The 26,033-nt window shown below is 52.9% G+C and overlaps 10 protein-coding genes across 10 annotated transcripts; 5 read left to right on the plus strand and 5 right to left on the minus strand.

The window, feature by feature from the left end:
* Positions 1-281: 281 nt before the first annotated feature.
* On the minus strand, positions 282-1,521 carry T069G_09380 (mitochondrial ribosomal subunit protein domain-containing protein; the record flags this gene model as incomplete). The annotated part of the gene is made up of 2 exons (XM_056176590.1): positions 282-883; positions 948-1,521. 2 exons carry the CDS (start codon positions 1,519-1,521, stop codon positions 282-284), a joined length of 1,176 nt encoding a protein of 391 aa, XP_056025068.1.
* A 329-nt stretch (positions 1,522-1,850) lies between these two features.
* On the plus strand, positions 1,851-2,614 carry T069G_09381 (uncharacterized protein; the record flags this gene model as incomplete). Its single annotated transcript, XM_056176591.1, has 3 exons — positions 1,851-2,160; positions 2,222-2,360; positions 2,440-2,614. The coding sequence occupies 3 exons, from the start codon at positions 1,851-1,853 to the stop codon at positions 2,612-2,614; spliced, it is 624 nt and encodes a 207-aa protein (XP_056025069.1).
* A 228-nt stretch (positions 2,615-2,842) lies between these two features.
* Positions 2,843-4,752, minus strand: T069G_09382 (uncharacterized protein; the record flags this gene model as incomplete). Its single annotated transcript, XM_056176592.1, has 2 exons — positions 2,843-4,555; positions 4,645-4,752. 2 exons carry the CDS (start codon positions 4,750-4,752, stop codon positions 2,843-2,845), a joined length of 1,821 nt encoding a protein of 606 aa, XP_056025070.1.
* Positions 4,753-7,495: 2,743 nt separating this feature from the next.
* On the plus strand, positions 7,496-8,162 carry T069G_09383 (uncharacterized protein; the record flags this gene model as incomplete). The annotated part of the gene is made up of 3 exons (XM_056176593.1): positions 7,496-7,630; positions 7,702-7,763; positions 7,817-8,162. 3 exons carry the CDS (start codon positions 7,496-7,498, stop codon positions 8,160-8,162), a joined length of 543 nt encoding a protein of 180 aa, XP_056025071.1.
* Positions 8,163-9,201: 1,039 nt separating this feature from the next.
* On the minus strand, positions 9,202-11,115 carry T069G_09384 (uncharacterized protein; the record flags this gene model as incomplete). The annotated part of the gene is made up of 1 exon (XM_056176594.1): positions 9,202-11,115. One exon carries the CDS (start codon positions 11,113-11,115, stop codon positions 9,202-9,204), a length of 1,914 nt encoding a protein of 637 aa, XP_056025072.1.
* A 3,542-nt stretch (positions 11,116-14,657) lies between these two features.
* On the plus strand, positions 14,658-15,272 carry T069G_09385 (alba domain-containing protein; the record flags this gene model as incomplete). The annotated part of the gene is made up of 1 exon (XM_056176595.1): positions 14,658-15,272. The coding sequence occupies one exon, from the start codon at positions 14,658-14,660 to the stop codon at positions 15,270-15,272; it is 615 nt and encodes a 204-aa protein (XP_056025073.1).
* A 365-nt stretch (positions 15,273-15,637) lies between these two features.
* T069G_09386 (uncharacterized protein) lies at positions 15,638-16,121 on the minus strand (the record flags this gene model as incomplete). Its single annotated transcript, XM_056176596.1, has 2 exons — positions 15,638-16,005; positions 16,088-16,121. 2 exons carry the CDS (start codon positions 16,119-16,121, stop codon positions 15,638-15,640), a joined length of 402 nt encoding a protein of 133 aa, XP_056025074.1.
* Positions 16,122-16,937: 816 nt separating this feature from the next.
* On the plus strand, positions 16,938-17,628 carry T069G_09387 (tctex-1 family domain-containing protein; the record flags this gene model as incomplete). The annotated part of the gene is made up of 4 exons (XM_056176597.1): positions 16,938-16,949; positions 17,015-17,053; positions 17,134-17,208; positions 17,284-17,628. 4 exons carry the CDS (start codon positions 16,938-16,940, stop codon positions 17,626-17,628), a joined length of 471 nt encoding a protein of 156 aa, XP_056025075.1.
* Positions 17,629-20,361: 2,733 nt separating this feature from the next.
* Positions 20,362-21,228, plus strand: T069G_09388 (uncharacterized protein; the record flags this gene model as incomplete). Its single annotated transcript, XM_056176598.1, has 1 exon — positions 20,362-21,228. The coding sequence occupies one exon, from the start codon at positions 20,362-20,364 to the stop codon at positions 21,226-21,228; it is 867 nt and encodes a 288-aa protein (XP_056025076.1).
* A 1,085-nt stretch (positions 21,229-22,313) lies between these two features.
* Positions 22,314-24,071, minus strand: T069G_09389 (uncharacterized protein; the record flags this gene model as incomplete). The annotated part of the gene is made up of 3 exons (XM_056176599.1): positions 22,314-22,853; positions 22,933-23,583; positions 23,715-24,071. The coding sequence occupies 3 exons, from the start codon at positions 24,069-24,071 to the stop codon at positions 22,314-22,316; spliced, it is 1,548 nt and encodes a 515-aa protein (XP_056025077.1).
* Positions 24,072-26,033: the final 1,962 nt, after the last annotated feature.

Here is a 26,033-nt window from a genome sequence, read left to right on the forward strand (position 1 = left end):
CACTGGCTTCACACATACGCAAATCAAGATTCAAGAACAGTAGCCGCCCTCTCATGCAAATCATAAAATATCTTCGACGTCAGGTTTCATATTGTACATCCAACCGCCTCCCAACCAAAGCGGTGCCCCACGTCTTCTATTATACATTTCATCTCTTTTTGCATCATTTCAAAACAGCACCCTTGTCCCACCATCAAACACCCAAACGTATGTAGACATGGACGACATATACATCACCCCCGTTCTATGCTTATTTTTCTTTCCCTCAAAGTCTCCTCGTTTTACCTCCTCAATCTAGCTGCTCCTCCAGATGCCTTGCCCATCCTTGGTACTGCTGCCGCCAGCTCCGCAACCCTCTCCTTCTCTTGCTCTTCTGCCAACTTCTGCATCAAGAAGTTGTCAATCAGCTTCTGTCCCTCCACCAACAGTCCCTCCTCGGCCTTCTTGGCGTCGGCAATCGCCGCCTTCTGGCGGTACTCAGCCAGCTCCTTCTTCCTCTCCTCCGTAAGCCGCCACTCTTTGGGGAACCGAGGCTTTGGCTCGATCTTGTGATGCCGCAAGTCGAGGGGTATGTCCGCAAAAGTGTCCTTGGGGTCCTTGGCCGCCGTAATCAGGTCATTGACCAGGTTGACCAGGTACTGCTTGTTCTGCGCCTGGTGTTCAAAGCTCTCGCAGCTCATCTTGACGAGTTCCGTCTCTGGGTTGTATCGTGGGCCAGCAAGCTTCTTCAGCTTCTCGGTCTGGACGGGCGTGAGTTTCAGGTCGTCGGGGGCAAACTGCACCACCACTTTCTTCTCGGCGGGGTGAGATTCTCCCATGTATGTCGTGTACCTCCATCTAAGCACCTGCTTCTCTGTAGGGGGAACGAATGGCTTGGCGAATTCTTCAATGTCAAGTGTCAGCAAAGATATGAAGCGCGAGCAAATTCAGGGCAAAGGCCCACTTACTGGCAAGAAGAGGCATCTCCCAGATTGCCAATCGAGCATAATGTCTCATATCTCGTATCTCGTCAAGCTTGCCGTGTGCCATGGACGTAATGTCGTCCTCGTCAAACTCATCGTGCTCCTCGGTGTTGGTCTCGGGGTCCTCTTCGTCAAACCAGAAAGATGACTTGTTCGGCTTCTCGCCAGCATCGTCTCTGAAAAGATCCTCTTCCAGCGCTCTGTCCTCTGAAGCCCAGCCCGGAGTCTCCCGCAGTGTTGCCTCAAGGTACTCGTCCACGCTCGTGTAGCCGTTGTTCTTGGCAAGCTCGTCCAGCTGCCTCAAGCTCTCAGGGGTGACGCTCTCCAGGAAAGCCTTGTTCATCAACTTCAGATCCAGCGTCTTATACGCATCACCATCGCCATCCTCTCCTTCTTGACCGGCCTTTTCGTCTGCCAAGCGTCGTGGAGTTGTCGCAAATGCTCGGCTTAATGTCGGAGCGTGCCAGGCAATTGGCTGTGTTCGAGGCATCCGAGGCACTCGAAGAGCCTGCCGGCAGGCCAAGATGCACAGCCTTCCGGCGCTCGATGCTGAAGCCATGCCGAGTTGAATCGAATTCGCAATGCCCGCCCCAGGGTATCGTTTCGTTGCGCGGGATGCGGGACTACAACATATGGATCTCAAATTTTTGGTGGGATGACAATCGCGGCCGAGATTCTCCCGGTCCACTTCTCATTGGCGACTCACCAAGGCAAATACTCGGCTAATCGACATTCACCGCAGCTCTTTTGGAGGAAGCGCAGCAGGGTACATATCGCATGTACCTTTTGGTACACCTTGGTGGACTGAACTTATAAGAGCTCTGGTGATCCAAATCAAACTCAATTCCATTCCTCCTCATCTATGGCCATTATCGCCTCAGTTTCGAAATGGCAACTCTTCAACGAAATTGCTTAGTCACAGTAGGCGCCACCGTCGGCTTCAAACAGCTGACGGAACAAGTCCTCCAGCCTGCATTCTGGCAGTTCCTCAGCTCAGAGGGCTTCACCTCACTTCGCATCCAATGCGGGCCAGATGTTAGCTGGGCAAGCGCCCAACTAGCTTCTCTTCAGGATGATATACCACAAGGATTGACAGTTGACGTATTTGAATCTACAAAGAATCTCATGAAGGATGAGATGCTGCTATGCAAAGCTTCTAGCGGATTTCGCCAAACTGGCTTGGTTATCTCTCATGCCGGTATGGACTGTTTGCTTCTTACAGGATAGATGAATATGACAAGGCTAACGATACTGGCTAGGAACTGGAACAATCCTTGATGCATGGAAAGTTGGCCTTCCAGTAATCGTCGTGCCAAACGAGGGACTACTAGACAACCACCAAGCAGAAATGGCCAAACACCTCGCAAAAGAAGGCTACGCCATCAGCAGCACACCAAGGTAAGCATCCTCGCGTCCAACAAAAAAGATTTATATCGTCAAAAGCAAATTCATAGTCTAACCTCATATCCAACCCTAGTTATACGGACCTTCAAGGAGCGATTCATAAGGTCAATCTGCTCTGGGAGGAAAACAAGTCTCGCTGGCCCCCCCACGAAGTCAAGTCGCAAAAGAGTCCCGGCGCCCTTCGCCTCTGGGACATGCACCCTCAAGAGGTGGAGAAGGAAGAGGACGCTCAGATGACCAACGACTAGGCGTTTGGCCTCTGCGGTCGTTTGTCCCTGTGGACTGGCTAAGAGGAGGGTTTGGAGAGCAGAGCACATATCATGTCATTTTGCATTTTAGGCAACGGAGTTTTGGGAAGAACTAGTCGGATGTAAGCATGCCTATCTATTTTAAGACTAGATATAATGACTGGGAATCATGATGAAATTCGGGCAAACAAGATGAAAGAGGCTATTTTTTTCTATTTACAATTCTGATCAGGGAAGGTTGTTGACTTCCCAGACCTTGACGGTCGCATCCTTTCCAGAACTTGCCAACCGTCCGCCTCTAACCCAAGTAATGCCCGTCACACCGTCAAGATGGGCATTGGGTGCCTTGATACGCTGGCCTTGAAGCTTCTTCTCCAGGCACCAGACGAAGATGTTCGAATCCAAGCTTCCACTAGCGGCGTAGGCGCCCGTGTCTTCCCAGGAGATGCAGGTAACTCGCGCGGTGTGTGCCGACCAGCGGTCCGTCACGAGCTCCCATGATCCAACCTTGAAGACGAGAATCTTTCCGACGCTTGTTCCCGTAGCCAAGTGACTGCCGTCCTTGGAGAAGGCCAGAGCAGTGATTGTGCCCAGCGGGACGGACACGGACTCCTTGTACTCCAAGTTGCCGCTAGCGTCGCCAGTGTAGATTCTCGCAGTGTTCTGCTGTCCTCCGATAGCGACGTATGATCCATAAGCTGCGATGGCATCTGGCGTAAAGTCAAGAGGCGTCTCTTTGAGCAGCTTGCCGTTGGAGTAAGCTGCAACACCGTTAACGCCAATCACGTAGACAACATCGCCAACCGAAGCTGCGCCCTTGGGCTGGCCAGGCAGCTTCGATGACTCGCCAAGGAAAGTCTTGGCAGATTCATCAATCGTCTTGATAGTGTCATCCCATCCTACACTATACACCTTGCCGGAGCTGGCCGCAAACTGGGCAATCTGATTCGTGTGGGACTGGCCATCCAGGACAGTTGCGTCACCGGTCTCGAGGTCCCAGGAGCAGACACGGCCATCAAAGCTGCCAGTCAAAACTCCATTACCATCTGAGGTACCAATCAGGGCAGTGATTCCTTTATCGTGGCCCTGAATAACTCTGACGGGCTCATTCTTGCCCTCGTGCAGGTAAGTCAGCTCACCAGCCAAGTTAATGCTGATGATGAGACCGTCCGTTCGGCCGTGCGGGATGACTACTCCAACCTGGTGGTCGCGCACACTGACTCCGTCGCCAAACTTCCAGGACTGAATGACACTGCCTGACTCGGCATCCCATAGCTTGACTGTCTGATCGGCGCTGGCCGTTGCAAACTTCTTTCCGTCTTGGGACCATGAGACACCAAAGATGCTACCAGTGTGTTCTCCCTCACCAATCTGCTTAAGAGGTTCGCCCGTTACGCCATCGTACAACTGTATCCGTCTATCCTGACCAACAGTCACAAAGGTCGATCCATCGGGGGAGTAGACAGCACTCAAGACGAAGCCAGTGTGCAGGTTCGTGACGCTCTTGAACTCGAACGGGACACCATGGTAGAAGTTGACGTTGCTGTCGTCACCGACAGTGACAGCACGCAGCGGACGCTTTGGTGTAATGCTAACAGCGTTGATAGACTTTGTGTGTCCAATGATTTCTCCCACCGAGTTGCCACTATCGGCCATGATGGCCTTGCCAAACTTCTGTCGGCCATTGCCCACGGCAATGATGCGCTGGGAGTCGCCGTCCCAAGCAATGTCCAGCAAAGGGCCGGAGATGATGTTGTACTCGCCCCGGGTGGTTTCGACAGACTCGGGCTCCCATATCCTCAGGACACCAGCCGAGTCACCACTGGCAATCTTGAACCCGCTGGGCGCAAACCGGGCAATGGTCGTGGGGTGGGTGTGGCCGGTGTATTCTTTGGAGTCTGAGGGATCGTCGATAGACCGAACGAAGATGGATTTGCCGGACTGCACACCACATCAAATCAAGTCAGCACCTCTCCTCTCTCTCTGTGGTATCCAGCCCGCGAAGATGCGGTCAATGCTGGGCAACTCACTGCATATGCGATCCTCTTTCCCTTGGAGTCTGCCGACAGCACAGTTCCCTGTCCTCGGGCTGTGACGGGAGCAGCTGCCAAGATGCGTTCGATGTTGATGGAAGCCATGATTGTGGCTGGCTGTGCTATGGGAAGATGGAGATTGGCTTCGTTTGTCGATTAAACTGGTCGCGAGGCAGGCAAGCTTCGGGATTCAGGAGGGGTTGAAACGACAAGTGTAAGTCGATGGTGGGGCAATGGGGAGAAGGTCCGCGCAAGCTAAATCGCGAGCTACTCACTCTGATGCACCGCCTAGTTCCTTAGCAGTACTTTGGCTATATATTGGCTGAGGGGCACGGATGACGTCTTCCGGAATAGCTATTGATGATGCTGTATCTGCCTGAGGACTCATGAAGACGCCTTGGAGATGGTTTTATAAGATGGCAAGATGGTGGGTACAACAACGGTAGTTGCATTGCCTGTAGAAGTCTACTGCCCACAGCATACCAAGTACCTGCACATTGTGATTTTATTCATCTGCCTACGAGGTGCATCGTCATTGTCAGCAACAAGCGTCTCTTCTTTTCTTCGATATTCGTCTACCTAGTGATGGATGCATCAGGCACCAAGAATATTGAGTTATGGCATTGAGCAGTTTTTGACGAGGTAGAGCAGTAGTAGATGAGGCTGGCCAATGGTTTTAGAGCATCAACAGTAGACTACCAGGTAGCATTATTGGATGCTCCTCAGCGCTTGAGGCAGCAGATTTATCGTTTGTATGTTACCGAGAAGCATCCCAAGCAGTGTGCTGCCTATGATAGAACATAACGACGATATACAGTTCTCCGTATTGCTATAACAATTGATGTCTTTGATGAAGCCAATGCTTGTAGGTGCTAAGTATGACCACGGCGAAACATCCTACCCGAGAGACCTCGACACCTCTACCCTGGCACAATGTTACCATGGCGACTCTCGGCTTCTATGCCAGATTCTCCAGCTAAGACACGGGCCACGGAATATTTCCAGCCTGGCCAACGGCGTGTAGCTGCAGCTGCCCCCAAAAGGCAAGTACTTACAGAATACCTGTCGCAGCCAGGTGCAGGCATGTACTATTACCAGCTCCATATGAAGTGCAACCTCTGAGGCCGCTGTACAAGTCCCATACAGTCATCAGGTGGGACCCTTGGCAGAAACGCCGACTTCTTCTCATTTCCCAGAGAAGCCCTTCACCTCTCAGCCGCACCTCGAATAACATGGTCAAACTGCTGTGGCGTTGCGCCTCCCGCCAGGGGTAGAAGCCTCACAGGCACAGAGCCCAAGAGCCATCACCACCTTACAGCTCCGGTATACGAAGTACGACTGCCCTTAGTCCAAGACCTCTTCGTACAACCACAACCCTTGTCCAACAACAAGAGAAGCTCCATGGAAAATCATCACAAACGACAAGACGAACAACCCCAATAAAGCTCGGACCGCCTGGCGGAATTTCCACACCGATTCTTACCTGGACCCCCCATGGACTCAGGGTCGAAGCGAAGCTCATCCTCGGCTACCCTCTACCAGGTACTCCGTATTTGCTGGCAAGCCCCCCATCCATCTGGAGAAGAAGCTTTTCTTTCCCGGGGGATCGCCAAAACGAAAAAAAGAGGGACGAGAAATAAGCAGCAAAAACAACAAAGGCGAGGAAAGGGATTGTGGTTTTACTTTGCGCCGTCAGGGGCATGTCGCAGCTATTGAACTTTATCCCTTGCTCGAGCGGCCAATCCGAGCGTCGCATCGGTGCCCATGGCCCCGGGAGACCTACCGGCCGCTACTCCAGGCACTAAACAGCGCTGGTGGCCTCGTTTCTTCCAGCGGCCATCTCAGTTCCCCACAAACAGCCGTTGCTCGCTGTTCTAGACCGGCCGTTGCGATTGGCCCGTTTGGGGGGGCGATTGGATTGCAAGCTCCCTGACCTCGCATCCCTTTTTGTGATGCATCCATATTTTGCACGACAACAAAACATGACATGGCATGGAGTCTGTTCTGTGATAAGCAAAAGGGTAGGTCGTCTTTCTGGAGTTCACCTGCATGATATGGCGCCCGGTAATACGAGGTTTCTTTAGTCAAGGAGCCTGTGATTGTACATCAATGGCTCCGGTTCCATCTGGGTATCACCGCCAGTCGAGTCGCACAAGAGGCGACCATGATATCTCCTAGTCTTTGGGCTCCTCCCTGTGCAAACTCTATTAATCACACACCATGGATACACTTGCACAGAGCACAAATGCCTTTTTTTCTTCTCCGTAACAGCAAGAATCTCTCTCTGGGATACGCCCAATGTCCATCATCAAGAGCATCTCTCTCCCAGTCTTCGTCCCCTGAGAAGCATCAGATGGGACAATACCTACCCGTATGTCTTACATGTAAAGCAAACGCACCAAGAAGGAAATGACATCTTGATTGAACAATTCCTCCCTACCTATCCCTCTCTCCACCGTAAGTACAGTACAAAGTATATCCTGCCGACCGCGAATAATTCGGCCGTCGCCCCATGCAACCTCGACAATGGAAATCCGGGGCCTTGAGAAACCCCAACATGCCACTTACCACGCCCCCCCGGCTCGTCGCTTCCGAATAAGACTTCACCTTGCTCCCCTGGGGACCTTCTTATTTATTTTTCTCCCTTCCTCCTCTTTCTCTCCCCATCCCTTCTTCTTCTTCTCTCTTCTCTTTTTTTCTACTTTTCCTTCATAACTCGTAATAATAAACATCCCACGCATCAGCATTAGAGAGGCTATTTGATCTTTTTTGGGTCTTCTTCTTCTTCTTATCACTACTCCAGCCATCATCTCATATACACCAAAATCATTCACTACTACCAGACAAGATGAAGTTCTTCGCGACTCTCCTCTTCGCTGCTGTTGGCGTTTCTGCTGCCAGTACGACTTCGCCAGATACCCCCGGCTCCAGCTGTCTCGCCGACTACATCCTCGAGGACTGCCTCGGCTCAACCACTAAGACTGTACGCGATGACCCAATATTCCTTTCATTTCATTGTTGAGGAGCATCCAGACTGACCTGCTACCCCCTTAGGCCAACGCTTGCAAGCCCACCGACTACGACTGTCTCTGCGCCGCGTACCAGGCCGTCTTGACGTGAGTCTCTATGAACTCCCTTTTCATAGCCTTCATATGCTAATCATCACCAGCTGCTACAACAACTGCCCCAACGACATCCGTGCTCCCTCAGTCCAGCAACAGGTCGACTCCTACTGCCGGACCGCCTCCCTCCTGTCTCCCAAGACCACAGCCTCCACCCCCAAGACCAAGACACAGGGCTCTTCAAACTCCGAGGAGACTTCTGGCTCTGCTGCTCCCAGCAATGACGATGCTTCCACCACCGACTCTGGTCCCTCTCAGACTGCTGGCGCCCAGACAAGCGCCACCACTGGCGGCGCTCGTAGCTCAAGCACCAACGCCGCTGCCGCTCCCACCATGGGAAGCGTTGCCGGCCTCGTCATGGCTGTTGCCGGTGCTGCTGTCGCCATGATCTAATGAGGGAATGGGAGGGAGATGATGTCAAGTGTTTTGCATGCGAAAAGATTGAATGAATTGGATCGTTGGGCTCGGAGCACAACAAGCAGGCGTATAATACTAATAGTCGGGAACTGGTTCGGCGCGCGTATGCCCTTGTAATTCTAGTTTACCTTTTAATATGACGTTGGGATTCCGCGTTAAACTATCGTGCCTAAATCCAGTGATTCTCAATAATGTTGTAGAACGATGGTATCTTGGATTTGGTACTGTATCATGTGTAGCCCACGGCTATTTGCAATACGTATCTGCACAGCTCGCCGATTAACTACATTCTCACAGTGCCTGAATACTTGTGTAAGTTGAGTAAGTTGAGTAAATTGTAGTTACAATCTGTATATAAGCAGAAATACCCGACTATTGAGAAAATCGACATATCTAAAGAACCATTGGACGACACATGAACATCTGCCAGCTAACTGATGCAAATAGTAGTTGGGGGTCATTGGACCCCCCATCATTCTTATTTCCATAATCGCAAAAATCCTCGCGGGCATTAACTGTATCATACAAAAAACAGAAAAGAACACACCCTAGGCCGCGCTTTATGCTTCGACACCCTAGGCCGAGCAGTCCTCAAGCAGGCTCCCTTTAACCCTTTGCGCCGGCAACCCTTCTGAACAAAAAAAGCCAAAGTCTCTAATACAAAAAATAGCAATGGTTCCGAATACCCTCAATGACCCAAGAGCGCCAAAGAAAAAAAACATGATAAAATAAAAGAGTCCACACATCGTAAGCAAGCCAAACCAATCCACCAACTATTGAGATAGTTCAAACTGAGAATAAATGAAAAAAGCCATCACGAGAAAAATAAGAAAAAGTCGTTAACCACCAAAAATAGAGTTATAGTTCTTTAATGATAAAAGGCGTCGCAGAAAATGAAATGAGAATCCAAAACGGTACTCTATGGGTTGCCACATAATTCGGGGTGGTGGGTCGAGAAAAGTTCATGTCCAGTGGCAAAGATCAAGGTGGTCCTGGTTGAAAAAGGGGGTGAGCTTTAGGCCTTTCGTTGCCTTCGCTCCTTGGCACTGCTTCTGACAGGGCCAATAAATGTAACCTGCTTGGGATCTTCTTTGCGAAGCCGCACAGGCCCTGCCATGCCCGTCGATTCTCGGCGAAGAGCTCGAGGATCAGACTCGAAATCCAGTGAAATTTCGGCAACATCCGAGACGGATTCCGCCTCCAGCTGGTCACTTGCTCCAGAAACGGAAGAGCCTTCATCAGAGTCGTCATACTCTCCGTCGTCACTAACCAGAGAAGGCGCATTGTTGCTAACAAGTGTGTTGGGGCTCATGTCGGCGTCCTCCATGTCCACATCCTCGTCGGACAGAACTGCGTCCGATCGGTGCTTGTTGGCCATCATGGCCATGTCAGAGTCTGAGGGCGAGGCCAGTGCCATATGCGCAGCGCGGCCTTTGCTGCTTGTCGGGCGTGCTGAGTTGCCTCCGGAAACAGGGGTTTTTGCAGTCCTGGCGGGCATGCGCATAACAACTGAGGCTCGGCCTGGCATTGAGTCCTGCATGGGGGATACGGAGCCATCGGCTTCTGACTCTTCCCCAGCAAGATCCTCCAGTGACATCTTGGACTTTGCATCGGCAACGACATCGTGGAGATTGCCTTGGAAGTTGCGAGCCTTCAAGAGACGAGACAGGTGAGGTGCGTCAGAAGATGGGCCAAAGGCCGAAGGCGACGGCGAGGGCGACGCCTTGCCGGGGTAAGCAACAGCATTGATGTTGCGAGGAAACTTGACAACCGACAGCTTGCCCTGGTTGTAAAGCTTGAGCGAGTCGGAAATTCTCATCCGAAGCGACTTGAAGACGTCTTGCTCTACCACATCCGGACGCGCAAAGGTATGCACGAAAGAAGACGTAGCTGTGGTGGTGGTGGCAGAGGACAAGGCAGGAGCCGATGCCTTGTTGTCCTTGGGGATGTTACCCCCCTCGGAGGCTTCATATGGCTGGCCGCAATGAACGGCGGCCTCTTCATGGCTCTTGAAATCACGCTTGTGTGCAATGCGGCAATGATTGATGAAGCCTTGGGTACTTGAGAAGTTATCCCTGTGGCAGTCCAAGCACACAAGCTTGACTGTCTGGCCGTCTGCCCGAGTCAGGACGCAAGGGCCTACCTTGTCTTTGGGTGGGGGGTAGCCGCTTGACAGAGACTCAAACTTATGGCTACCGTTGCCACGGCGCCCCTTGACGATTCCAAACCCAAGTTCACCATTACTGTTGCGGGTTGTTCTTCCTTCCAGGACTGGACCCCGGGCAGGGAGGTGCGATGAGACTGGCTGTATGCCATCAAAGGCTGGATCGGGAATGAGCCACTTGGCATAGTGCCGAGAATAAGGACCATCGACAACACCAAAGGGAGGCGCCCAGCGTGGGACAGCATCGCCGGCTTTGGCCACTACTGCAGGACCCTTTCCGTCGCTGACGTCTAACATTTGTTGCGGGGTGGGACAATTCACAGGATACGGGATGAGATGGCATCGGCGCAGCTGCTCAAGCGCAATCTGACACTTGGCAAGCTCTTGGTTGATCAATCTTAGCTCCTTGTGCTTGAGTAGAATTTCCTGGCAAAATTCAGCTTGGATCAGGTCTCTGGCGCTGTCGACGGCGCAGGACTCGGCAGCCATCGAGGAGGTTGGCCCTCGAGGCCTTGGGAAAGACGATTCCTCAGCCAGCGCCTGGGAGCCGGCCCTGAGGCGTTTAGCCGGTACAACAGAGCCCATGGCGTCGTCGCCTTCGTCGTCGTTGTTGACGTCACGATGCGATCGCTTGCGCGGCGACAAGTCCAGATCGCATGCGACTGACGAGGGTCGGGTTGACGGGCTGAAGGCGATGGATGGCGACCCATTGACGGTCTTGTCGCTTCCCCTGGGATCGCTACTCCAGAACCGAAACATGGACATGCCCGCGACTGCTGCGGTGCGACTGCGCCAAAGACAGCAATGCGACGCGACAGATGCGACGCGAGGCAAAGATGCGCTGTGAAGCGAAAGGCTGAAGTTGGTGATGAGGTAATGCGCTTTTGCAGCGACGGCACGGAACAATCAAGGCAGGCACTTGGACTGGAGCGAGGGATGCGTCAAAGTGGGGCGCTGGAATGCGCGTGCTGAGGTAATCTGCCTAGGCAGTGGCGCTGGGCAAAGGGGGGGCTTGTGAATGCGGCTGGTAGGCTGGAGGCTGGCCGGCGGAGAGGTCGGGAGACGCTGAACCTGAACCTGACCTGCAGTGAAGGCAGCGCGCAAGAGGAGGAGGGAGACAAGGGCTGGGGTGAATGAGAGCCGCGCGCTGTAAATGGGGGGAGATGGGAGTGTCGAGTGCTAGCGAAAGCCTCGAACAAAGCCTCTGGCGAGAGAGCGACAGAGGAAGAAAGAAAGAAAAAATTAAGGATAGGGAGAGTTTGTGTTATGAGATGAAAGGGGGAGAATTAGAAGGCGGCTTGGGCAAAGGAACAGAAGGTGACAAGTGAAAAAGCAAAGGGGGGGAGGCGACTCACGGCGTGAAAGAGGCGGTTTGTTTTGCACGAGTCTGGCCTGGTTCTGGCTGACACCTGGACAACTGGAGAGGCAGGGGCACAGGCGGAGGCGAGTGCCCAAGGCGAAGGCCTGTGACTCGTCGTGGCGGATGGGCGATTAGTTGCTTTGGGGGGGTGGGCCGTGCTGGGCGCTGGACTTGGAGCTAGGCCGCTGAATTGCGAGTACGACGGCGCTGGCAGGCAGTTGAGCCGCTTGGCTGTCTCAATGCACTGGCTTCCAAGTTCCGGGCCAGGGGTGGGAGTGTGAGGTGTTGGGCGGTGGGCCGGCGGGTGGAGGAGCTATGGCCGCCTGCTTGTGCGAGCAAGTTCTCTGATGGACTGTGCTGTATCGAGGGAGTATGGAGTACCGGTACGCGCAGGTAAACATGCGGGTACCGGTACTCGTACGCCTGTTTGCTCCCTTCTGCGCCGTCTCCGGGGGACGCCGTGGGTGGCGCAAAGTACCTCTGCAGATGCGGCTAGGTACTTGCGACAGCTGGCTACCGCATCTTGGGTCCGCAATACTTACAGCCCGTCCTTTGTGCTGAGCCGAAGGGCCTGGACGGGGCATCCGTGTTAGCGCCGTCTCTTCCCAGTACAGTTACAGTTCTTATCGCCTCACTTCCAAGTTTGTTCTACGGGACGGTCTATCGACTGATCTGATGATGGATGCTTCTCCTCGCTGATAAGACGGACAGACAGCCATTCCAAGTACATGGTACGAGTACTGCTCGTATATTTCTCATATCGGCACTGATAATGATACTGATGCACACACTTGATCCAATGGATCTTTGCTAGATTACTTGTATCTATTGCTGCCTTCTGCCTGCGTCAACCTCCCTCTTCTTCCCCTTCGTATCTGCCTGCTGCAACTCGTCGTCACGCTAGCAGAACAATGGGCGAGCAGTGCCGCTTGCAAGCCCGCAGCGTATCCTGCTCGCCGCCTGCAGCCACCCCAAGACCCGTCCAGTGGGCGCAACTTGGAGTGTGCAAGTTACGGTACGGGTACGTACGAGTACAAGTTACAGTCGACTGACCAGGATGAGCTTTCGACCAAAGCCTTCGGGGAGTGTGCCGGAGGAGGGGACCGTAAGCCACGCTACCAGAAAAGCACCAACCAGCTCTTGTTTGCCCGTTGGACAAGGGCCGGGCACGGGCGATTGTCATCGAAGGCTCTTTGCTTCCATCGCTTTGTCTTTTGCAGCCAGCCGCCTACTTTTTTTCTTTGTTGCAGGAGATGCCTAGGATACAGGCAGTAGTTTTTGTCTAGTTCGGTTTATGCCGCCACCTTTGCTTGGTGCAGTTTGTTGCAATGCTTCTGTTATCTGCCGCTTTCCGGCACCCAAGTCTGGCACCGAGGATACCGGAAGAGAGTGCCCGTTATGTCTGGTATCTTGTATCAGGCCAAGTACATATAAAGAGACGCAGCAGTACCCACGTCCCTCTGTCCAAGAGGGGAGATGTGATCAGTTCTCGTGTGTACCAGATTCATATGCCTGGCGCCTCCGTACTCGATGCGAGCGAGTCCTGCACCGCTGCCTATCACTCTGCGGCCCGTAGCCCAACGCCATGGCTTGCTCTCTCACAGTGTAAGTATCCATACCAGTGAGTACTGCGAATATACGAGTACATGCACAAGAGTAGGAGTACGGCACGGTAACAGTTGAGGGGACCTTTGGTGGTGTCTATTGAGGGTCGAGCTAATGTCGTTGGTGCATGGCTCCAATGCAGCCCAATTTACGGACCAATCCCCGGCGTAGAATCCTCGATTTTCGGAATTCGAGATCGATGCTCAATATCTAGCAAGATCCCCTGTCGTCTGGCCAAACCGGCCGCTGTGTTGGTTTCAGATACCATGCTGAGTTAGTATTGAACGCTGAGTGAGGCCCTAGAACGGGGCAATTCTATCGAAGTAGCTGCTGTTCGTTTTCGCCCATCAGTTGGTGCAGAACCATGGCCGTTCCGCCATGTTCCAACTATTACACGCAATACGACATCTGCCCAGCTCTTGACGGGCTGGTGGGCCGATCACGCTGGTAGTGCGGACAAGAAACAGGTAGAGTAGCGCCTCTGCCCCGTACGAGTACATGTCCACTTTTGCAGTGTTACGGGGCACAGAGACTCATCGTCAGTCGTACCTGTACCTGTCCTGGCCGTCTCCACCCAAGCGCTGGCAGAACTCGTCATCCATTTGTCTCAACGGCGTCTGTACTAGGTGACGATTGGACTGCTTCCCCCAAACGAAGCGCAGAGCAAGCAAGACAATGCATTGCATCTGTTTTTTTCCAGGGTCCATGTGCGCCCGTCCACTGAAAATAGCGTCGAGTGCCGCCAGAGACGCCAGAATGCACACTCCCACAGCGGGCTTCTATTTGGAGAACGTGCTTTGGCAAGTTGATGCCTCTAGTCTTTTCGTCTGATGCGTTTGACTGGCCCGAGGCGTGTCCACACCATCTGCCGAGCAGAGGAACAAGGTTTAGTCCGTTGGGCAGCCACTTCGGTCGGCTTACCTTCGGAAAACGCTCAACAAAAGGCGGGCGCCGGATCTACGTTGTGCCTAGCCCCGATGGGATTCGTGTGGTGGTTAACTTGGGTGAGCAATGGAATCATCGTTATCAAGGTTGCTTTATATTTCCAAATTGGGCATTCCGGGAGCAATGATACAAGATGTGCAGTTAAATACTAAACCAATACTACCACAGCTTGCCTCTTAACACCAGTAACACAGCTATTGGCTTGATGAGAATGACGCTTCACCATAAAAGGATGTTTTTACAGTACAACAGCCAGAGTGCGCTAAGATCTAAGACAAGTACCAATGTAGCACCACTAGCTCCAAACCCACATTTTTTTTCCACCAAAAGCTCTAGTAAATAATCATCACCACATCTTCCAACAACATCAAAACTGCAGTCACCACCAAACCCAGCCATGTCAACCGACAATGCCTCCAAGAAGCGCAAGCACTCCTCCAGCCAGCCGGCTCCATCTAAGAAACCTCGCACCCAGGGAAATCCCACCCTGATAGGTCCGCACGAAGCCATCCTCAAGGAACTCTCCGCCAAGCACAACGTCCTCGCCCTGTCCGTCCTATCATCGACGCAGATCCGCAAGCGAGTTTCCAGCGCATCTTCCCATCTTCTCGACAAGTCCGCCGAGTCGCGAGCGATCCTGCTCCATGCGCGCCCTGCAGATGTCTGCAAAATGATCACGGTGGCGGAGCAATGCAAAAGATTACTGGGGGAGAAGGGCCAGGCCTGGTATCAGTACAATGAGCTCTTCGATCTGCCTCCCGAGGCCAAGAAGAAAAAGAAAAACACGCGTGAGAGGGGAGATGTGGAGGAGGAGGAGGAGGCTGAGGAGGATTCCGACAGTGACGAGGGTGCGTTCGAGGCCATGGAAAGTCGATTCGAGCAAGCCGTATTGCCGCCTCCGCGAGCTCAAACATACAAGTCTTTGAGGATATTCATTTCACATCAAGCAATCCCAGAACTCAATTCGAGGGAAGACGTAACGGTACAGACGAGCGAAGATACTCCACTATAGACAAGGTTGCGGATATGGGGAAGCATGGGGTTTGGTTTCGACCAGCTGGGTCTGAAAGGGGAAGAAAAATTTTCACGTGGTTACAGCAATATGATACCCAAGCCTTGATATACAATCTTATTGAGCTATTAATTACCTCCGGTGCGATACCCAAGAAAAAAACATATGATACACTAATTCAACACAGCGCTTAGTTTCGTTAGAAACCTTTCCTCGTCGGGAAATTTGACGGACAGGCCTTGCTAAGCCTGACAGTCCAATACAGGCAGCCTCATCATTTTCGCTCGCATGTCCTAAGACATTGATGCCGCTTCGGTCCAGTCCTATGATTCGTTCGTCCTTCTCCAATAGTAGACTCCAGTGGCTTAGTACACGGGCTGATCCTTCTGCTTCTTGGACTGGTCCATAATCCTGAGGACGAAGTTGACGATGACGGCCAAAAGCAGAATGATGGCCAAGAAAGTGGGACCGAATCGGTCGTCGAAACCAGCCTGCCCCCTCACTCGTATAGACTTTGCTCTCCAGTGGTATGTGACCAGGGCGTAAATCATGGTCAACATGGCCACGCCGGTAAAGAGGAAGGCGGAGATGAAAGACACTCGGTCGCCAAAGTTAAGCATTCCGATGGCTAGGGCACCGAGGATGACGGTAAAGTTGAGCCATGACAGGAACGTACGCTCGTTGGCGAAGAAGACCTTGGGCTCGACGCGAGTAGGGAGGGCAATGCGCTTGCCTATATCAATTGATGAGCAATTGGCACGAAATCGTCGACGAGAGCGTAGAGGAGTCTCCAATCTAATGGTATATCGACTTACCGGGAGCGGTTTGGAGGAGAGGCTGGGAAGACATTGCGTCGTAGTAATGAAGTTGAATAAGGTAAAAAAAGTTTATCGCTGGAGGACTTTCGAGCTGCCGCTAGTTGGTTTGGTCAAAAGGATGACGTTCAGGGCGGTGTTGCTAAAGACGGTGCCGCGCGCGATTGACGGGTAAGCGATATAAATGCCAACGAGGGAGCGGCACGTTAGAGACGAGTCGGAGCAGGTGAAGCTTCGGGGGTCGACGAAGAAGAATTTTGTGCGAACGCAAGATACATAGGAAGAGAAGAAAAGCAAGATCCGACCGTGGCGGCCCCCGGCAGCATCTCGCAGGTCAAAAGCTGCAGAGGTACTAAGTTCCGCCCGTCCCCACTGCTGCAGGCCGGATTTGTCGAGCTACGGGGAGCACGTGGGCTTGAACAGCAGCTGGTTAGCTGGACTGCTGGACCGCTGGACCGCTAGCCGGAGAGCTGCTATTAGACTGCTAGACGGGCTGCTAGAGTTGCTGGAGAGGCGGCTGGCAGATCACGTGCACGGCCCCGCAACAGCGAAGCAGCGCGGTTTTGGTTTGCTGTACCAAAAGGGGAAAGCCATGCAGGGCGAACGAGCAACTTGTCGCGGTTGGAAGCACAAGAGCAAAGAGAATTAAGCGTTACAGGTGAGCTCGTCTCCGCGGCTGCATCGCCTCTCAATGGTTGGCTAACGCAGGGCTTCGCTGGAGCACAGGCTGTATTTCCGTCATTGGCATCTTGCAAGCACCGCAGCTAGCACATTGTCGTCGCATCCGTCCATCGCATCCTCCCCCCTAAACTAAACACCGAGCTGAAGCATCACCAAGCCACCAGTCAACATGTCTACCCCGGTACGCAATGCGCTGCTACAGAGGCTCTCGGAGGGGCTGTGAGACATGCTAATCGAGGATACTAGCCCGTGCCCTTTAACCGACTTAAGCAGATTGCCACAGATGTACGCTTTGTCGCCCTCCTCTCCCAAGCTGTTTGAAGCTGGTTATATCGAGCTCGCCGCGTCTAACATGAGCAAACTAGGTGTGCAACAACGCCATCGGCAGTGCGGAATTCTACGACCACGCCAAGACTGAGCAATGGAACTCGACCATCATCGTATGCCAGATCCTGATCTCTCCGCACGACGGTCAAGATCTCTGTTTCCAACCGCTAAACTAACCGTTGCGACAGAGCTCCATGCTGAAAGCGCTCATCTCTGAGGCGACTCCCCAGGGCGCCACTTCTCCCTCATACAAGTTCGCCTGCAACAGCACCATTGTCCAGCACCTTGTTCCCACATCCGCCCTGAACAAGTCCCGCGGCGGCACCGACACCAAGACGGAGGAGCCTCACGTGTCGACGAGCACAGATGCCACCGCAACGGACGGCAAGCCGCACGTCGGCCGACGAGGAATGCACAGCGCAACCGGCGCATACTGGGACGAGAAGAAGGACGGCATGTGGACTTTCAAGTACGACGGAGGCGAGGGCAAGGGCATGGACGTGGTCATCATGCTGATCTGGATCGCCATCTGAGGAAGACATAGACAAAGAAGCTTGGGAGGGGGGGTGAAAGTGAAGGGGGAGGGCCGGCCCCCCCTGAGCCTGCATCTTTAGAAGGTCGGTGGGCGGACTCTGGCTTGGATGCGAATACTCGTGTGTGAAGAGCTAGGATCTGGGCAAGTTGCTCCTCTATAGACTGCGGTGGTTCGGGGGGAGAGCGGCTCTGGTGCCATGGTTCGCCCACGCTTTGCATCTTTTTGATGAATTACTTGCATATTGAGCGATAGGATGCTGTGATGGATAGTGAGTAGCGCGACACATGGCATGGAAACAAGTAAGGGATACCTACGGAGTCGACTGTTATTTGAGCTGTTATTAATTTACTTTTGCCTGAATCATGCATGGCTACGCGCTACTGAGAGTTTCTTTTTCAACAGCAGTATTATCTATGGATAAAATTCACATGTAGTGGCTACAAGACTACCTCGGGTGGTACTATGAATGCGTATATATGATCCGTATCACATGCCACTCCCGAAAGCATTGCAAAGTGGCAGACTCTCATCTTTATTAAGTTTGCGTTGCTAGATTGTACAACAAGCCATATGCGGTGGCTTGCGGGATTTCGTGTCGAGATGGTCCCGGCTATATAGACTCTTTCATCCTATAAGCATTCAATGGGTAGCAAACACAAAACAGACGTCGAGATGAAAAGTGTCCATCTACTACGTGCCTCTCAATGCATCCAGTCAGTGTCATTCCATTCCACGAGCCGCAGTTGCGCTGTTACGCGCAGCCCCAAAAGGCCCTCGCCAATGCATGCAATTGCTACTTAGCGTGCTGCTGTCAAACACCACTGCAAAACCCTTCACGATGCTCTTTCAGCGCCGCAAATGCAGGGAGAAGCAGTAGCAGGAATGAAAAAGGGCACGCGATCAGCCGCACCTGACCTACCCGGTACACCGCCGGGACGGGGAAGCGAGCGATTCTCTTTTTTCTTTTCTTTTTAAGGCTACGTCCCCTCTCACGATGCCCAGACTTTACACCTACGAAAATGTTTCCTCTACTGATCTACCTTAAAAATGGGTTGAATGACGAAAGGAGTTTTACTGATACACATGTACAGTGCAGAAGGTATAGATACAGGGTCCACGATGCTTCAAGATCAGATCAGACCTCCCATCTCAGCTCCGCTATGACCTCAGCTGCAGCGCCGGGGTGGAGGCAGCAGACGACGGCTCGGACTGCTAACAAAATCCCCACCGAAGATCGGGATCGTCTCCGAAGGGTCCCTTGGCCGGATACAGAGCAGAGCGAAACGACGGTGTTGGATCGCATTGTCCGAGAGCGTTTACGATCTGCTGTCAGCGAGCGAAGAAATATGGGAGCCTGTCCGAAGGGATCGGAGGGAGACGGAAGCGGTCTTGGGACTGACACTGGGGGCTGAGCTGTGTCTTTCTTGGTGGTGGGCAGGATTTTTTATCTCGGTGCCTGCGGTCGGATGCCGGGAGCAGCGATCAGATGTTCGAGACAAGTCTGCGACACAGTGAGAAAGCATCCACCCATCCAACCCTATGCTTTTGATTTTTTTCTTCTATATTGTTCTCTCTTTTCTTCTTGGCCTTCAAGAGGGATGGAAGGCAGCAGCATAATCCTGCCAATGGACCCCGATCGAGACCGTCGACAGGAATTGGCAGCATCCAATCCGCATGCAGGCTCGGCGGTGCCAGACCATGCTGGTGCAAGCTGGTGATACCCCAAGACCCTCCGCCTCACTGTTGATCGAGGGTGGGATGGCCAAGATCTTCCGTTGCGGGCCAGTGATTTGCCTGGGAAGATGCCCCATCCCGCAATCGTCTCTTGCCACCCGCTGGTGCTGGCGAGATGTTTTTGCTCGCAATCGGGGATCAGGGCTACAGGGTCAGGCCATGATGCCCCGATTCCCCCGCCTTCAATGCTTATCCGCAACCCGCAAGCGAACCAAGATGTGCCCATCCCCATGCCATGAAGCCCACGGCCGGACCACATGATCGCTGCTGTGATACGCAGACGGTCGTACGTCAAGCGTGGGCAATTGGACTTGAGCCACCAATGGCGTTTCGCGTGGCCTCGCCCGTACCTCGCGCTAACCACCCGCCATGAAGCGTGTCCGGTCCTGTCCAAGGCATGGCCAAAGGCAGTGGTTGAGTGGCACATGGTCATCCCGTTGACTAGCACATTCGCCTCCCAGGGGAAGAAAAAACTCTGCTTGGATGGGTGATTTGCATGGGTCCCGCGCCCGGAAACCAAGTTTGCGCTCTGCTCTGGATACTGGGCCCGTCCGTCACACCACACCAAACACACCCCTCCCCCCCGAAGTCGCCCATTTTTTCGGCGTTTCCTGGCCTCGGTCCGGTTCGTTCGCTGCCCATCCTGCAAGTTATAAAAGACCATCAGCCGGTGCCCCGGTCCAGAGTGTGGGGGGAAGAAGTGACCACTCGCACATACATCTCAGGCCTTGTTTCTCTCATGAAGTCGTTAGTGAGGAGCCTGCCGCCTTATAGTAAAACATTGTGCCGCATTACGCAACTGCGATAACGAACAAAAGTCAACACGTCAACGCATTATCATCCCACCCCTTACCTTGCCCGTGGGGGTTATCCAACCGAATCTTCCAGCATCAGAACACGCATACAAACAAACACCCCAACTCTCAACTCCTCAACTTTCACCAACGCCCGACAACTCGATCGATTTTCCCTGGCTATATACTTGAACTCTGAGATAATGGTTCAACTACTTGCGGCCCCAGCTCTGTCCCCGAGCGGCAATGCCATGCTCGAGGCGAGCAACGACAGATCTGAAAATATGGTCACGTCGAGGGAGGAGCACGCCCAGAGAGCACGAGAGCTCATGGTCAAGAGGGGCATGATGAGGACGCCCAGGCGGGGATTCTCCCTGACCGACCACCAGGCCCAGCAGAATGAAGGGCCGCATTACTTCCACGCCGCGGTGCCTGCGACGGTTGATCGCATCCCGGAGCACGCGGCCGTGCCCTCTCCTCAGCCCGTATCAAAGCACATGCCGCCTCCCCAGCGGCCCAAGCTGCCTCCTCCTCGTCGGTCGTACTCTGTGACGGACAAGGAGCCCGAGCCGGCCAACCAGCCACGACCATCTGAACGCCTCACTCTGCTCGATCTCCCCTCCGAGCTGCATTATGCCATCTTCGACTTCCTCGACCCCATCGACGGCGCGTGCTTCGGCCTGGCGCACTCCAAGCTGTACGACATCCACAAGCGCAAGAACGGCATCGTCCCGCTGTCCAGCCGATACTCGGGCCCCAACGACATCGAGTGGGCGTGGCGCGGCGCAGGACCCCTCGTGCACCCTCACTCCAAGCCCGAGGCCACCAGCGAGAACGAGCTGGAGCGCCTCCGCGTCAAGGGCCAGGTCTACTGTCGCAAGTGCGGCATCTCGCGCTGCGAACTCCACAGGCACCTCAGGGACTGGTTCGGCAAGGGGTACGAGTACTGCGAGATCAAGGAGATGTACGGCCCGCCTGCCGGGCCCAACGCCAGGGGATACTGCTTCATGAAGTCGCCCAAGAAGCCTCATTCGTGTGGACGTCATGGAGCGAAGAAGGTAGTGGCATAATTAGTCCAGTACTCAGCGACATTTCTTTTTTCTTTTTTATACTGGATATTTGAATTTTACAAGGCGCTTTTTGGACGGGGAGATTGGTAGGCGGCGGTTCGTGACGATGGCGATGAATCTTGATTTTTTGTTTCCAACTTGCTATGTTTTGAGGAGAGGTATCATACGAGGGAAATACGGCACGCGAATACGCTCTAGCGGGAGGAAGGATCTTTTCACGGACATTTTGGTGTTGGGCATAATGATGAAAGGGCATTAAGACTGATACACCAGCGGATTTGAACTCGTCTTTTGGAGCGAGATTACAATTTTTACCTAGAGAAGAAAGATGTAACAACACAATACTCAATAATAGAGAATGAAGAGACTTTTCGATCATCATCTCAGTCATATCGTCATGTGTACTCAAGTGTGCAAATCTGCTTAATTTATGATCTCCAGATCTCTGATGCCTTTCTTCTTCTCGTACATCAATCACATCCATAATGTTTACTCAAGTCTGCGAATCTGCTTAATTTCTCTTTTCTCCATGGGATTAAACGCCAATAATGACCATCTATGTATGTACCTCAACAGCCAAAAGAACTATGTAAATAAGATAATATGTATATATGCGTGACGCGCTTCTCCCGATCCAAATGAGCATTTGTCCAAACCCAGTGACAACAGCCAAAACCCCTCTTCTTTCGCCCCAACCTCATCACAAATCGAAAAGAGGCCACTAGAGGGAAACGGGTTTACAAAAACTGTAAACGTTAAAACAAAAAAGAAGAGGGATCCCATTCCGTTCCCTTTCCCCCCTTTTCTCATGCCCTTTAGAAAAAAAAAAACGCCGGTGATTTGCCCATCCAGTCTATGCAAAAGAAGAAAACAGAAAGAATAACCAAAAAAGACTTGAGAAAGATGCAGTCTTTAACAATCCCACCGTTTTTTGGGTCCCGTGCAAAAACAATTATAAAAAAAAATTCAGGCTGATACACACAGCACCGTCATACAGTCGTTGCTTGCAGTCGGTCGATGTGGCCGTTATACGTCACCATAACAGCAAAGTCGTGTAGAGGGCCTCGTGTAGAGGGCCGAGCCGTTTAATGAGGGTTTCTCCAATCCAGGGGGCACTCCTCCTTGGTTTCGATCCAGTCGTTGATGCCCTTGACGAACCATCCGCTCGTCCACTTGTCTCCGTCATTCTTCTCCTTCTTGGGCTTGCCGAGCTTGAAGCTCTTGCTCGTGCAGCAGACGTTTTTCTGGAATCGCCACTGGAAGCACTTGCGGTTTTTCTTAAAATCGACATCTCCACCGGCTTTCTCGTCGTACTTGGCTCGAATCAACTTGCCTCGGTCCGTCTCCGTCTCCAGCTTCTCAAACTCTTCGGCCGGAATATCGAGACCGGCAGCCTCACAAACCTTGGCGCAGGCGGCTGGTGAGTTGTGCGCATACTTTTGGACAACGTTTTTGTCCTCCTCCTTGACCTGTCGATCCCTTTGTTGACCAGTGGCCTTTTTCTGGCTCTCCTCGTCGGGGGCGAGGTAGCAGGTATCGTCTGACAGGTTGTCCCAGTCCTTTCGGTAGGAAACCATCTTGGGGGCGAAAAAGGCGTAGTACATTTCTCGGATCTGCATAAAGTCCTGTGTGCCGAATTTTGTTAGTTTTTTTTAAACTTTTCTTTGCGGTTGAGCCATTGACAGAGAGAGAGAAAATGCAAACCTTCTTGGTGCGTGTTTGCTCGTACTGCCACACGCCGCTGATTTCCTCCGAGTTCATGTGGTGCATGGTGAAGAGAGGCTCGCACCAATGTCCAGGTCCGTAGGGCAACGTGTTAGGCTTTTCACCGTTGAACATGGGATGGGCGTTCATGACCTTGGTTCCCACCTCCTTGGCCACTCGGGCAAAGACGACGTCACCACAGCACTCGTCTCCCGCCTTGTCGTCGTACTTTGTGATATCCGGGATCTGGGCCATCTTGCGCATGAGTGCGCCGGACACGATGTAGCCGCTGCCGCCGTGGGCAAAGGGGAAGCCGGAGATCATGGCAACGCTGCCGATGTAGACGTTGTCTCGGGGGTTGACTTTGTTGCGTAGCCAATGGACCAGAGTAGGCCAGACGACGTAGGTGTCGGCCTCGGCAAAGACGTACCATTCCTGGTCGGGGCGCAATTCCCAGGCCCGCACAATCATGTTGACAAACTTGAACTTGTCCAGTTCCCAGCCGCCGTCCATGCCGGCGGTGCAGTCCTTTTGCGAGACGGGGCATTCCTGCTGGGCCTGGTAGAGCTTGAATTCGTTGTACTTTTCCTTGATCTTGTCGTCGACGCGGTCGAGGGAATCGTAGATGTGGTACTTGCCAATCTGCTGCTCCTGTTGGGTGTTAGTCGCGAAGCCGAAACCCTTGCTGGTCCGTTTGATGTGCCGCTGCCAAGGCGGGAGCGTGTGTGTGCAACAGCAACAGCAACGGCAAAAGGCACACAAAGACACACAAAGATACTTACCAGATCGGAAAAGATGAGAAAGTCGTCGATGCACTGCAGGCCGGTGAGCAATTGCGTGGGCAGCTTGTCGTAGGCCTCAGTGGCGCCCGTCTTCATGACCAGCATGATGCCGTCCATGTTGGGAAAGCCGTCGCATGGCGAGCTGAAGTTCCAGCGTGAGTGGACGGCAGCCTCGGTCCCCTCATGGTACAGGGTGTTGTTGTAGACGCCCTGGCCCTGCAGATAGGGCGATATTCGGTCGTAGATGTACTGCTTGTAGTAGCCGGCGGACTGGTGGTCGCGCAGCTGGTAGAGGGGCAGCGTCAGCAGCAAAGTGCAGCCGACGATGATGGCGGCTCGCCAGTTGCGGGACGGCATCTTGATAAAGCTTCGCCAAGACCAACTCCGGTCCGCTCCCATGCTTGGCGGGTCACAGCACAGTTGTGAAAAGGCGGCAGAAGCGTGAGAGCCCAGCCAGAGAAAATAGGAGAAAGAGAGAGAGGAAGAGGAAGAGGAAGAAAGAAGGTTATCGGAGTGGATTGGAATTAAATTAAATCGACAGGCGGGAGTCGTTCAACTCGGCCAAGGGGGGGTTTGCTGAGCTGAGCTGAGCTGAGCCTTGGACAGACCAGACTTATGAAGGAGAAAGACAAGAGTCGGGGAAAAGACAGGTCGGCAAGCGAGGGGAGGACAAGGACAGAGCAGAAGCAAGATTGGCGACTGGTATCTCGTATTGCGTAACCCGAAGCACAGCGGAGGTGAGATATGAGATTTTGCTTTTGACACCGAAGAGGGAGAAGGGCAAAGAGAAAAGATGCGATCCAATATCTCCACCTTCGCGTATGTGGCTGGGCTTATCGATCTTGGATCACAGCCACAGCCCGTAAGTTCAATCGTCAAGTCAAGTCAAGCCGAGACAAAGCAAAGCAACTGTCAGGAGAGACAAAGACAGAGGCAAAAGAAAGAAAGCAGAAGCAGCACGAAATCCAGCACGATCAGCCCAGCCCAGACCCGCTTGGCCGCCTCCGTCAGCGATCGCTATTTCTCATCCATTCTTTTCCTGGTCCAGGTACCTGTACTCGTACGGAGCGCACAGGCGGCGCTAGCACCACTAATCTGCCTTGCTAGCAGGCGGGATTCATTCCAGCGCACGCACTGGTTACAGGGCTGGCATTCTGTACAGTACTAGCCCGTATAATATTGATGGGTACAGGTACTAACGCAAGAACGGAGTACGGAGAACAGAGCACAAAGCCGCAAGGCAAGGCCAGGCAAGGGGGGGCTGTCTGTAGGGCAAAAAAAGCAGGCAATGATGACGACGAGCTGAAGAACTAGGAGCCAGGGTCTTTGCATGCATTGGACAGTGGACGACTAAACACTAAAGCTGCTGGCGGTTAGAGAGGCCAGTTCGGGCACTGTTGCAGCGGGTCGTACGAGTTAGGAAGAGGCCGAGAGAGAGAGCAGATGAAAGAATGGACGCACGCAAGCGAGAACGACAAAAGACGGGGGGTGGTTATCTTTGACGCTGTTGTGCAACCCTGAGAGAGAGGGAGAGAGGCATTGTGCCTGCAGCTCAGTGTTACTGGATTGACAATGGCATGGATGCACTTGAGATGATTAGAACCTGGACCTGGATTCTGGACTCTGTACTACAGTACCGGCATCTAAACAACTTGATGGCAGTTGGTATGTATGGACATGCCTACCAGGTAGTTCTCGGCCTCGTCGGGACTTTACAATGGGGTCAATGCACCAGACAGCCGGCATTCTATTACCAGCTGGGCTGAAGAGAGACGAGAGACAACCATTGCTGACCTTTCCCTCCGTCGCCGTGCCGTGTTTTGAAACAAATGGGAACAACGCACATCCAATAGAAGCCGCAAGACAGACACTGAATATACCCACCCGGCATCCACATTTTACGAGGCCTTGCGCGGCCATCCCATCATCGTTATCATGTATGAGTACTGTACAATCAACACAGTACTATCATGGGTTTTTGCGCTATTGCATATTGATTGCCAACTATTTGGTGCTATCGAAGGGGGGAAAAGCGTCTGCCGCTGCCGGAAACCCGGGAGATACTGTAGAAAGGAAGAAGAAAAAAAAAGGGTCTTCCAATCGTTAGTCTGGGACCGTTGGGCGGAACTATTAACATTTATTCCCCTTTAGCGATGGGGAATGCGAACCAACATGACTCGATTTGATTGATTGACAGATAGACAAATAGATATCAATGATGATCATCGCAAAAGGGAGGCTGACGATGATGGGCCTTGCGGGGGGAGAATGAAGGGCTCAATGTTTGTAAGATGCTAATGCTTATTATTTACCTTAGTA

This window comes from Trichoderma breve, chromosome 6 (genome assembly GCF_028502605.1).
Source record: "Trichoderma breve strain T069 chromosome 6, whole genome shotgun sequence".
Lineage (NCBI taxonomy): Eukaryota > Fungi > Ascomycota > Sordariomycetes > Hypocreales > Hypocreaceae > Trichoderma > Trichoderma breve.